This window comes from Apodemus sylvaticus, chromosome 9, assembly GCF_947179515.1.
Source record: "Apodemus sylvaticus chromosome 9, mApoSyl1.1, whole genome shotgun sequence".
In the NCBI taxonomy this organism is placed as follows: Eukaryota; Metazoa; Chordata; class Mammalia; order Rodentia; family Muridae; genus Apodemus; species Apodemus sylvaticus.
Window position 1 is genome coordinate 101,905,427 of NC_067480.1, and position 12,964 is coordinate 101,918,390.

Genomic DNA, 12,964 nt, shown 5'->3' on the forward strand with positions numbered 1-12,964 from the left:
GTAAAACTGGGAGTATACCCTGTGTTTATAGCTTGATAAAGTACTGTTCAGATGGCAAGACTATGTACCCAATGAAATATGTCCAGAAATTCCGTTTCATTTTACATGACTTGAAGAATTAATGTTAGAAGAATTAATTAATTCACATGGAAGAATTAATTAATTCATGAAGAATTAATTAAATCACATGGAATCCAAGAGGCCTAAACTGGCTAAGCTGTTATGACAAAGATGAACACACGTGGATAACCCACTGTTCCTGACTTCAAAACATATGCCGATGCTATAATGATCAAGGACACGTGATGTTTACATTTCATGTCAAGTGATTAAGAGTAAATTTTGTAATTTTTAGTTTTAATGAATTAACATTTTGAAACTATAATATAATTTATTATTATGATATAATTACATCATCTCCACCTTTACTTTTCTTCCCTCCAGAATCATTGCATGTAACACTATTAGCCCGTTTTCTAGTCCATGACTTTCTTTTTCATTAATTGCCATTGTATGCATATGTGTATATGTATATAAATATGTGTTCCTAAATTCAGTCTTTATAATGTTACTTCCACACAGGGCTGATCTTTTGGATAACCAGTTGTCCTCTTTCTAAAGGAAAACTATTTCTCTTGTTCCCAACATCCTTCAGTATTCTGTAGTTCTTTGGGAAGGGTTTAAACTTCTTAGATTTTCTCCTGACTGAGCCCTCATGACTTTTATTGTTGTAGATGTGCATTAACATTGTGCACGATGATTGGGTGACTTATCTTCATTAATGCTTACTTTGCCCTGAAGTTTAAATTGGGAGAACATGTCTGTACTTTTAAAATTTCAACACTAATATTGAGAATTTTCATTACTTTTTTTGGATTATTCTTTTTTATTATATATTTCTATTTTCTATATTCTTTGTTTCCATTCCAAATGATTTCCCCTTTCCCAGTTCCTCCCTCCCCATATTTCCCATAAACCTTCTTCTCTCCACCCATTCTACAATCACCTCTCTCCTTTTTCTCTGTTCTGGTACTACCCTCCAATGCTAGATCAAGCCTTTCCAGGATCAGGACCCTCTCCTTACTTCCTCATGGGAGTCATTTGTTATGCTAATTGTGCCTTGGGTAGTTAGAGCTTCTGGGCTAATTAATATCCACTTATCAGAGATTGCATTCCATGTGTATTCTTTTGTGATTGGGTTACCTCACTTAGGATGATATTTTCCAGATCCAACCAACTTAATAAATGCACATATGCATGTATATGCAGTGTGTGTATATATATATATATATAAAACTGCATATATATCATACAGTTATACTAAATCAAAATAAAAATTTCTATGCTGAAAATACTAAGGATATGAAAACAAATTTAATAATATAAAATGTCTCTAAATTCTTCATGCAGTACAGAATTAGTGACAGATTCTAAAGAATAACGGTAATACTTAATACAGTTATCAGTCAACAATTGACCTGAGAATGTTTTTTTTTTCTGGTTATAAATATGCCAGGTACCATTAATGGAGCATGATGAATATGAAGCAGATCTTATTCACTCATATTTCAATAAAAGTGATGACAAGGAGAAATTGTAAAAGTTGATTTTTTTCTGATGAGTTATGACATAGTTTGGAAAGTTCAGGGAAGTGTATTTTTAAACTCAAGGAATGTCTAATGTAATTAGGCTTCCAAACATTTTGAAGATAAATTAATACAAATTCATGCACATCTGGTTGTAGCTTTCTGTAGACTTAAGTGTAAATGGTGAATAAATGTTATTTTATATAATTATCACAGTTAAGGCTCAGAAAAGTAGTGTTTAAAATTTATGCAAACCAAGAAAACCAGAGTGTCTGCTTGTCATTGGGATGATTTATTTTTATTACTACTGTGTATTTAAAGATTCTTTTTGGCAAGACACTAGTTTTCAGAGAGCATGTATAGTTTTCTGCCTGTGCTCATGGTTCACTTAGTGTATAAGCTTAGTGGGAGTGAGGAAACTGATTCAGCCTTTCTGTCTCAGGAGGCCATGAGCCAAAAGTCTAATTTGGTAAGCATAAGATTGGAATGGTTGATTGAACAGTGACAGGAAAATGTTAGATAGGTAACCTTTAGTTAGTTAGATAGTAAGTGTCCAGTATATTCTGCAGTAGTAACTGTGAGTACTTTATGTAGACATAGTATAAACATGACAAACACCAATGTAAGTAAAAGGAAGACATGGCTAATAGTCATCATATGTCTGTATTAAAATCACTATGGTGATGAAGAAGGAAAGTCCCCCTGGGTCTTTAGGAACTAACGCCCACAGTGGGAAGACTTACAGAGCAGGAGTGCCAGTGGCAGGGCACAGTGGGTTTGATCCCCGAAGAAAATACAACTGGAATCCATGCAAAGCGAGGTGCCCAAGCCGGGCAAGAAGCACATGTCAATACACATCTCTATTGTTTTTTTTTCCAAATTAAAATGTTTAGTATTAAACAAAGACATTTCGTGGCCAGTGTGTAACAATTAGAAATGAGCAAAGCCCGTTCTCCATTTGGTGAAATACGACTGTATTTCTGTGTATAATGTTACACTCCTATTCAAAACGGTTTTAAATGTTCAAAGATGTATCTCACAAATCAAGAACATAATCATATTCTTCTTGCTATCATTGTGGCCTAATTTTTTCAATCTATTTCATTCTCTCCTATTTATATCTAATGTAATTTGCATATTATTAGCATATGTGTAATGCGGTTAGTGTGATGAAAGGCATATTGGCACATAGAGCATAGTATGTGTGTCCCCTCTATAACTTGCACCTACATCAGTGTGCGCAGCCATACAGGCAGGACAGCTGTGGAGGCCAGAGGACAGCTTGTAGCAGTCAGTTCTCTGTTTTCACGATTGAACTCAGGTTCTCAGGCATCTGTGGCAAGAACATTTATCTGCTTGACCATCTTCCTGGTCCTTGCGTTGTTTTGCATTATTTTCTCACTAGCATACAATGTAATGGGTTTCACTAGGCCAACAGCATGTGTTTGTATCACTACACTCTGTTCTTCGTTGCCCCACACCTCTTTGCTTCATCACCTTTTCTCCTTGCTTGCTGAGGGCCCCCCTCCCTAATAGTCCCCAACGCTTTTATCCCTCAATTCATTTGTAACAGCTCTTCTTTCTCTTCCAAACCTCCAAATAGTATTACTGGCTCAATTTGAAGAATTATTGCCAAGTTGTTCAGTATTACTACTAACAAATATGACATTTTCTTGCTTTCCATGAATGATTAATTTTATCTCACCTTCACAACCAATGTTCTAAACTTTAAGTGCTTTGTGAACTAGATAGAGGTATCCAGTTCTCTGATGACCATGAATCTGAATAAGCTATTATTGTATAAGAATATTTCTGTTAGCATTGTTTACACATACAATAACCATCTTAGTACTGAGGAAAAATTTGTATTGGACATTTTATTTATTTACATTTCAAGTGTTAGCTCCTTTCCTGATTTCCCTCCCTTATACCCCTATCCCATTCCCCCTCTTCTTGCCAACCCGCCCACCCACTCCCACATCCCTACACTCAAATTCCCCTACTCTGGGGCACCTAGCTTTCACATGACCAAAGGAGTCTAATACCATTGATGCCTGACAGGGCCATCCTCTGCTACATATGCGGCTGGAGCCATGGGTCCCTCCAAGTGTACTCCTTGGTTGGTGGTTTAGATCCTGGGAGCTCGGGTTGGTTTACCAATCTTACATCTGATAGAGGGCTAATATCATATATATATATATATATATATATATATATATATATATATATATATATATATATATATATATAAAGAAGTAAAGAAATGAGACTCCAGACAATCAAATAACCCTATTAAAATGGGGTACAGAGCTAAACAATGAATTCTCAATGGAGGAAACCTGAATGGTTGAGAAGCACCTAAAGACATTTTCAACATCCTTAGTTATCAGGAAAATGCAAATCAAAACAAACCTGAGATTCTACCTTACATCAGTCAGAATGGCTAAGGTCAAAAACTCAGGGGACAGCAGATGATGGAGAGGATGTGGAGACAGAAATACAATCCCCAATTGCTGGAGGGATTGCAAGCTGGTACAAGCATTCTGGAAATCAGTCTGGCCGTTCCTCAGAAAATTGGGTATATTATTACCTGAGGACCCATCTATACTACTCCTGGGCATATATCCAAGAGATATTTTTAAATGTAACTATCCATTCCATTTTTCTGTGTTTGGAGCCAGTTTTAGGCTATACTTTTTCTTCAGCCTTTGTAGTCAGTGGGTTTGGGAGAGAGGCTATAAAGAACTGTAAAATAAAATATTTCTTGAGACATTTCAAAGTAGAAGGAGACAGGTATGAGATATTATAGAGCCAAGTCTGTATGAATTTTGGCCACAAGATGATAACCCAAAGGTATTTTTGATAGCTTTACTTTCTCTGAAGTACAGGAATCCTGAATCTAATATCCTTTCTTCAGATCAACAATCTAAGCAGGAGGAAAGTTTGTTCTTTTTGGTTTTTTTAGTTTGTTTTGTTTTGTTTAAATCAAATTTAATTCCACAAACCACAAGTAGAAACCAAACAAATTTTGCAATGTTAAGATTGTTGGAATAATATTTCTAATGCAAGGCAATACATAATTGTAAGGAATGAGAGTCAACCCTATTAAAAAATGGGGTACAGAGCTAAACAGGGAACTCTTGGCTGAGGAAACTTGAATGGCTCTCATTCAGCATCCTTAGTTATCTGGGAAATGCAAATGAAAACAATACTGAGATTCCACCTTTTACAGGTCAGAATGGCTAAGATGAAAAACTCAGGGGACAGCAGATGCTGGAGAGGATGTGGGGGAAAAGGGACACTTCTCTTACATGTTTTATCCAGTCTTCCCAGAACTACTGTTTAGAGAGACTCTTTTTGGAAGTATATTTTAGTAACCTTATTAAAAATCAGGGCTATAACTGTGTTCTCATGGTTATGTCCTTTTCTAACCTGCCTGCCTGTTTTTTGTTTCTATGTCGCCTCATTCCCATGCCTCTGACATATGACGTGAGATACTGTGACGTGAGATACTGTGACGTGAGATACTGTGATGTGAGATACTGTGTTCCCTCCAGCATTGTTCTCTTTGCACAGTTTTGAGATGTCTGTGTTGAGCAGGTCTTCATTACTAGTCCAAGGACTCTTAGCAGGGTTCTTCTTTCTTTCAGAATTTTCTCACAGTTTCTCATTACATTTTTCTAAAGCTTCTAGATTTAAATAATCACTATTTTGTTCTTGGATTGTGAGCCCATCTTCAACATTTAGTTTCTCAGTGCCACCATTTTTACTCTGTTTTCTTTTGTAGGTAATTCAAAAGCTATCCCTATGTGAGGCATGTATGTATGGTCATCGGAACATTCATCCTTTGTCTGTTCAAATGGACCCAATATAATTTCTAAACTCAAATAGCAGAGATTTGGTTGTTTTAATTATGTACACGATATAAAAACACCATTCTATTGCTGAGTACCTATTGGGGTGGAGCTGTCTCATGTATTTATATCCTACTGTTGACTCCAACAACAAAGAATACATACCATTGTAATGAAATATTATTTAATCATGTAAACTTTAACTACAAAGAAACCCATATTTGAGTTCTAAAATTCACAACTAACAGATAAAAATTATTTAAAAAAATTAATATTGACATAAAATGAAAGCATGTGCCACACCCAGTTTCTATAATATGCTGCTTAACAACATTTAGAGAAAAGGAAATGAAATTTCAGAAGTTTTGTAACAGACTTTTAAGGGAAGACAATTAATCTGCATATGTAACATCAGATCCTAAAAATTTTCTTGTTAAAATATTAAAACTCAACAAAAGTTGCTTATAAAGTATAATGAAGCTTGGGAAAAATCACTTTTAAGGAAATGTTATGGCTAAAGCTGAAATGAAGTAATAGAAAATCAGAAATGACCTTCCCTTTGCGATGCTCTCTCCTGTGGCCTTCTTCTAATGCCTTCGAGTCGTTAAGTGGTCGGAGACATGATGAAAGATAGGTCCTTTGCATTTTCATGTACCTCAGGCTCTGTAGTGTTAGTGTTAAAACCTCTTGAATGAAAATATTCACAAATAAATAAGTTGAAAGAGAACAGAGAACGCATATCAATATTTGAAACAATCATCTCTAATACATTAAATAACATACATCGTGATGTACTGTTCAGATTTAAATTGATGCTCTGTGGGAATCTGAAATGATTTGATTTTCTACACAATACTTTGTAATCTGTGAGCCTTTGGAACTTTATGAATAACTGTACTCTTTAAATGTTACAAAGCACATGCCTTAACTGTGCAATAAAAGAAAGGATCGTTTTAAGTTTTCCTGGTATCTCAAGCCTACGTCCTAAGCTCCCTCAGCCTGAGTTATATGAAAATGCAACGGACCCATCCTTCATCATGTCTCCGACCACTTAACGACTGGAAGGCATTAGAAGAAGGCCACAGGAGAGAGCATCGCAAAAGGAAGGTCATTTCTGATGTTCTATTACTTCATTTCTCCTACATCCATTTCATTTCTTTAAAAGTGATTTTCCGAAGCTTCATTATACTTTATAAACAACTCTAGTTGAGTTTTAATATTTTAATAAGAAAATGTTTAGGATCTGATGTTACATATAGCTGAGGCTAGACTGTCTTATGTTTAGAGACACTGTGTAATACAGAGTGAGTTCGGTTCACTGTGGGAATCTTAAGGATCATTCTTGAACGTAAACATGAGCAAAGGAAAGAGGGCTGGAGGGATTCCTTAGTGGTAGAGTTTGCCTAGCATTGCACATGAGGCCCTGAGATCTATCCATAGTACTATAACTAGCTAACTATTGAGCCAAAATTCAAATAATTATTTTAGGTATGAAAATAAAGAACCTGAAAACAAAAATAAAATAGGAAATGGGCTACCTAAGTTTGAATTCTCTGGTTTTGAAATCAGGTAAGGTTTGGTTCTACCATTTTGTGGCACTGCCCTTGACATGGAATTGTTGAACTATTGCTCACACAGATATGCCAGAGAAGAAAAGATGACTGTGTAAATCTGTCAGGAGGCTGAAAGAAATGGCAAGCATCTCAAAGGGAAACTATGGCAATGAACAGGAAGAACAGCGAGAATAGGATTTCATTTAGCTCTTCTTCTTGATAGGAACATTATTAGATTTATTCATAGAATGATCAAATCGTAAGTGTCTAAAAACATCTAACTTCCAGTTGTCGGGAGGCAAAGAATGTCAGACAAATTCAGTTTCTTTTTGTAATGGGATCAGCAAAGAAGGTATTCATGTAACAGAGTGAACATCAGTGTGTCTCTTCTTACGGTTTCCTCCACAGAGTAAGAAGCAAAGTGCAGGGGGCGGGGGGCGGGGTAGGTGCAAGTCCCAAGGGCAGTGATCTGGTGTCCATTGTCACTAATGAGTGCATAACCACAGCTTTGAGCTGCAGTTGCCAGTGTTCTGCTTGTGAAAGGATGCAGGTAGGGAGAGATCTGAAGACCATCTTGGGGTTTGTAAAGCAGCCAATTTAAAATGATCTCTTAATATATTGAGTATATTTGATACTGGAGTAAGAGAGACGAAAGCAGGTGTCAGCACGCTAAGTAGTAACTGCTATGTATCTAACTGGACTGATGTCATGCTGAGAAGTCTCAAGCACAAACTACATCCCTGGTGTATATTCTCATTTCTTTCTCATTTTTTTAGTAGCTTCATGGTGTGTATTTTCTCTTCCAATATATGTATTGGAGGAAATACAAATAATCATGTATTTCTTGTTTGCTTTTCTCATTAGGATACGTATGCAAGGGAACCAGATCCCTTTCTGTTTTTTATTCTTTCTCTGATATTCATAGTAGAGATCCACATTTTTAATGAAAATATTGAAAATGAAAGAATGAATTAAGGGTATAATTATTTTAGAACAGCCATGTCGGAACATTCTTAAAGGGCAAGATAACCATTTTTTCTCAACATTTACTAATCACAATCTTTATATTTTATGTGATCCTTTTAACAGATTATTTAAAACATAAAAACATTATTTTTGCTCTATTTTGGAAAACTGGATGATAACTACTAAATACGTTTTAGGAATAATCTTATATAAAGTAAAAAATATGAACGTACAATATGCTTGGCTCTAACACTATTTCCAGGAAAGCTGCTTGCACAGATGGTTTAAGTAGTCTCAAGATATATTTTTCTTCTGTTTTGTCAGAAGATCCACACAGCAGCTAAGCGCATAGCTTCCTTTCTTCCTCCTGCAGTATCACTTCTTAGTTGCTGTTGGCAGAGGTTGCCCTGCAGTGGGATTCAGATAGCTGTCTGCAAGGTGCAGCTTCCGCCTTTATCAGAAGTTCTCAAACTGTATGTGTAATAGTACACACAATCACCACATCAGGGCTGCTCATTTTTCATGTCACTCATCTTGCTTTTGTGATTTTTTTTTTTTGTTGTTCCTTTCAGAAATTGAGAAATTTCAAGGTTCAGATGGGAAAAAGGAAGACGAAGAAAAGAAATATCTCGATGTCATCAGCAACAAAAACATAAAGCTCTCGGAAAGAGTATTGATTCCAGTGAAACAGTATCCAAAGGTACTGCATGCATGCAGCACATGCGTGGTGCTCAGTGTGTGGAAGGAAAACAATAGCAGTCTTGGTGCTTAGGAGTTAAAACACGGAAGGCTTTGCTATCTGAATCTATGCAAGTGTATAGCAATGATAGAGGCAGAAACACTGAAAGGACAATGGAAGGCATTATTTTCCAGTGAAATTTGTATTTCTAGTGCATTTTTATTATGGGTATGGAAAACATAATTACATGTTTTTATCATTTAGACATCATGACAGTGACTCACCAATTTGCCCAATTATTTACACCACATTATTATGTTTTCTTTTGGCATTTATACACACACTCACACACACATACACACACACACACTCACACACACACATATGCACGCACTCACATGCACACATGTATTCTTGTTTTTGGAGAGAACAGAAAGGGTACAACATTAGCTCATCACTGGGCAATTGATATTATTTCAATTATTATTACCATCAAGAATACAGTATATTACTTGTTTAATGGTTACTCTTTTTTCTTCTACAGACAGTTTTTAAAACTAATTATGGTATTGTTTACAGTGTAATACATCTCTAACTATGTTTGTCCCTACAAGTAATCGATTATAATATAATACAGCTTTCATTGATATGGTTTCATGGGCATTATTAGTAAATTTCAGTTAATAAAAGCTGTTTCTACTTTTGCAAATAAATGAAAAATCTAAAAATAGATCAACTAAATCAAACTGATAAGATACTTTATAATGAGTGAGTTGGAAGCAAGGACCATGTAATTATCTTAATAAATAAAGATTACAGAAATGAATGCTGTAGTTTTACAATTGCCCCTCACTGTGATAAAATGAAATAAATACAATTAAGTCAATTACTTTGTTTACTCTCACCTGAAATATGGGAAAAACTATTCTATCCATAAGACTTAAAATTTAGCTATCTGATAATATTCTTAAGGATCAAGTGCATTTTGATTTTATTTTATTAAACCAGGCCTAATCTGTTGTAGCAAAGCATAGTCAGTAGGAATATTTTGTCATAAATATTATTTGATTTTTGTGAATATTGATTTGAGCAATCTTATGAAAGTGTATGAAGGGGTGTATTGCACAGCAATTGATTATTTCAAGACAGTTGACTTTCAAGAAGGAATTAACCAATTATGTTTTTAATATAATGTTCTTTCTTTAATATATAAGTAAATATGATATTACTTGATTCTGTCTCTTGGTATGACACTTGTCAGTCTGGGTTTCTGAAAGTATGACAATGAAGTTTTTCTCTGTAGCCTCTGGTCAAATGTTGTTGGCTAAATAGAAGGCACTCAGAGACCTGAAGGCTTTTCAAGTATGTGTATTGTTAAATACTAAATGTTAAGAGTCCATGATTGATTCATAATGACAACTATTAGAACAGGAATATTCTATAGCATCAAACTTTTATGTGCTGTATAATTTCCTAATTAATTTGATGATATTCAAACCACAAAACTTTGGAAATTCTTTTTATTTAGATGTTTTGGAATCAGAATGCTTAAGTTAGGGCTAATGTTGGAGTGTCAAAGAATTTGTAACATTTATGCTACAGATCAGAAGGAATTTTGTGAATTTTTTAAAAAAGGTCTTTGTTACTGATGAACATTTTTTGTTTCCATTTTCAAGCAGTTAAAATTTTAATTTAATTGATCATGCTTAAGTGTTTGTTTTCATGTAAAATATGGACAGCTGATGGCTTTCAAATAGCTAATAGTAGTCTACAGAATAGTCTTTCGACAACTTATGCTTCAGAAAAATCTCCCATCTTCTTAATTGCTGAATAGCTTGCCAACGCTTTTAATATTTCAGTCAATGCCAATTCCATTTATTGATCACACAGATGAGAACTCTAGAGTTCTTTATAGAAGAAAGAAATACTGTCAAAAAGGTAACCAAACTAACTTTGGTGGTTTGAATATGCTTAGCTCAGGGAGTGACACTATTAGGTGTGGCATTGTCGGAGTAGGAGTGGCCTTGTTGCAGGAAGTGTGCCACTGTGGGTGTGTGCTTTCAGACCCTTCTTCTAGCTCTGTGGAAGCCAGTCTTCTCCAATTCGCCTTAGGAACAAGATGTAGAACTCTCAGATCCTCCAGCTCCATGCCTACCTGGATGCTGCCATGCTTCTTGCCTTGATGATTGTGGACTGAACCTCAGAACTAGTAAGCCAGCCCCAGTTAAGTGATGTCCTTTATAAGAGTTGCCTTGGTTATGGTGTCTCTTCAGAGCAAGGAAAACCCTACCTAAAACAGAAGTTGGTACCAGGGAGTCTGGTATTGCTGTGATAGAACTGACCATGTTTTTTTTTGGAGGAATGTACATTTTGTGTCTTGGATTTCGAAAGCACTGAAATTCTTTTAATGAGGCGTAATGGGCCATCCTAGTAGGAATACAGAAGATATTGGTGCTGAGGGTGATTTGAACTGTGGAGACCTCTCTCAGGAGGTTTCAGAAGAGACTCTTTTTGTGGTAATTTGGTGAAGAATGTGGCTGCTTTGTGCCTGTGTGTCTGAAGATTTTATTAGTCTACGCCCAAGGTGTAGAGAATCAGATTACTTACATTGACCAAAAAAAAAAAAAAAAAAAAAAATTCTCAGAAAAGCCGAGCATATACTTAGTCCAGCTTGCCCCTATTAAATGTTGTCCTTTATCAGAGTTGTCTTAGTCATGGTGTCTCTTCACAGACTATTACCCATCTTGTTTTGTCACCTGTCAGTGGTAACCTATTTGGTTTTTATAATACTACAATAAAATCATATTTCTTTTTTTTTGAATCTTTTTTTTATTCGATATATTTTTTATTTACATTTCAAATGATTTCCCCACTCCCAAAGAGTCCCGTAAACCCCCTTCTCTCCCCCTGTCCTCCCACCCACCCCTTCCCACTTCCCCGTTCTGGTTTTGCTGAATACTGCTTCATGGAAAGACTCAATAAAATCATATTTCAAAAACATACCTTGTTTCACCATTTTCTCTAATATTTTGAAAGAGCACCAGATTTATTACAAAGTATTGATTTTCTTGACGTATTTATTGACACGTCTCATAGACGACCAGAAAATTTTCATTTTGATTATTGAACCTTTGCTGTCTGATGTATATTCATGAGCTTAGTTAGCATGGTATGTTGTGATACCATGAAACACTGAGCAGTGATATGGATATAGAACTTATTCTTGTATATTAAAAATCTGACTTACTGTTTGTGTATGTGCTCTCCAGTATGACCTGCTTTATACAAGGCTGTCTGAGACTCTCTCACCCTGATGTCTGCTGCCTGTTTGTACCAGTAATTAGTGTGTTGATGACCTGGTCCTTTCAAGCAAAGGGCAGTAAAGAAGTGTGGAAATTCTTGGGGGAAATGACCTTATCATGACTTTACTACATGACCTTTTCCACATAGATTTTGTTTCAATTAGTCTCCAACTTCAGGCTAATTTGCTGACTTAGTTGAATACTACAAGGAATTGAAAGAAGTTTAAGATCTTAAATTATAGAAACGATAAGAATGCTGTTGAAGGGTTTTAATAATGACTTATCTAGCCCTAGCCTTTTGTGTTTATTGGTTTAATTTAGGAAAAATATTCTATAGTATCAAATAATTTTAACATACAGTTTTTAATATTTGAGTGACAATATTAATAGCATTTCTGTTCTTGTTTTTTTTTCTCTCCAGTCTCCACTAGAATGTATAACAGTGGCAGATGTTTGGTTCACTGTAATATTTCATATTGTTTTTATGTTTCTAATAACACTAGAGAAATTATTTCAAATATAGACAAGATTTCCTCTATGGGGTGTTTGTGTGTGTGTGTGTGTGTGTTCATGTATGTGTAGGTTTAGGGAAAACCCAGGTGTTATTCTTTCGAAGCCATCTACTGTTTTAGAAATAGGTATTGTATATATCCTTTCCTGTGCAAGGAAAAACAAAAACTATTTCTTGGGAGTCAATCTTGATAAGAAATTCAATCTCTGTCATGGAAAAGGTGTCCATTCTTTAACATTAGCTTTTCTTCCCCAAATCCATCTGCGCTTTATTTCATAGTTCAACACACACTTCTCAGTTTTAAAATATAAAATTCATATGCATATTAGAGTTAGAATCATTTTCAGCCTGTCAAGCAAGCTATTGTTGTAGCTCATGGGTAGTGTTGGAACAGGTATAAACAACATCCTTGTGTTTGTTTTATTAGTATGGAGAAGAGCAGTTTTTACAATATATTCTTATCAAGGTTTCTTTCCTATCCTCTCAAACTCCACCTAAGATCCTGATCCTCTC

The 12,964-nt window shown here is 35.3% G+C and overlaps 1 protein-coding gene across 1 annotated transcript in view; it reads left to right on the forward strand.

Moving 5' to 3' along the window:
• Khdrbs2 (KH RNA binding domain containing, signal transduction associated 2) overlaps window positions 1–12,964 on the forward strand; it is a 471,528-nt gene that overhangs the window by 78,852 nt on the left and 379,712 nt on the right. Inside the window, exon 2 of the mRNA XM_052192875.1 lies at window positions 8,532–8,659. Within this exon, the coding sequence (XP_052048835.1) occupies window positions 8,532–8,659 (128 nt within the window). The remainder of the gene's footprint in view (window positions 1–8,531; window positions 8,660–12,964) is intronic.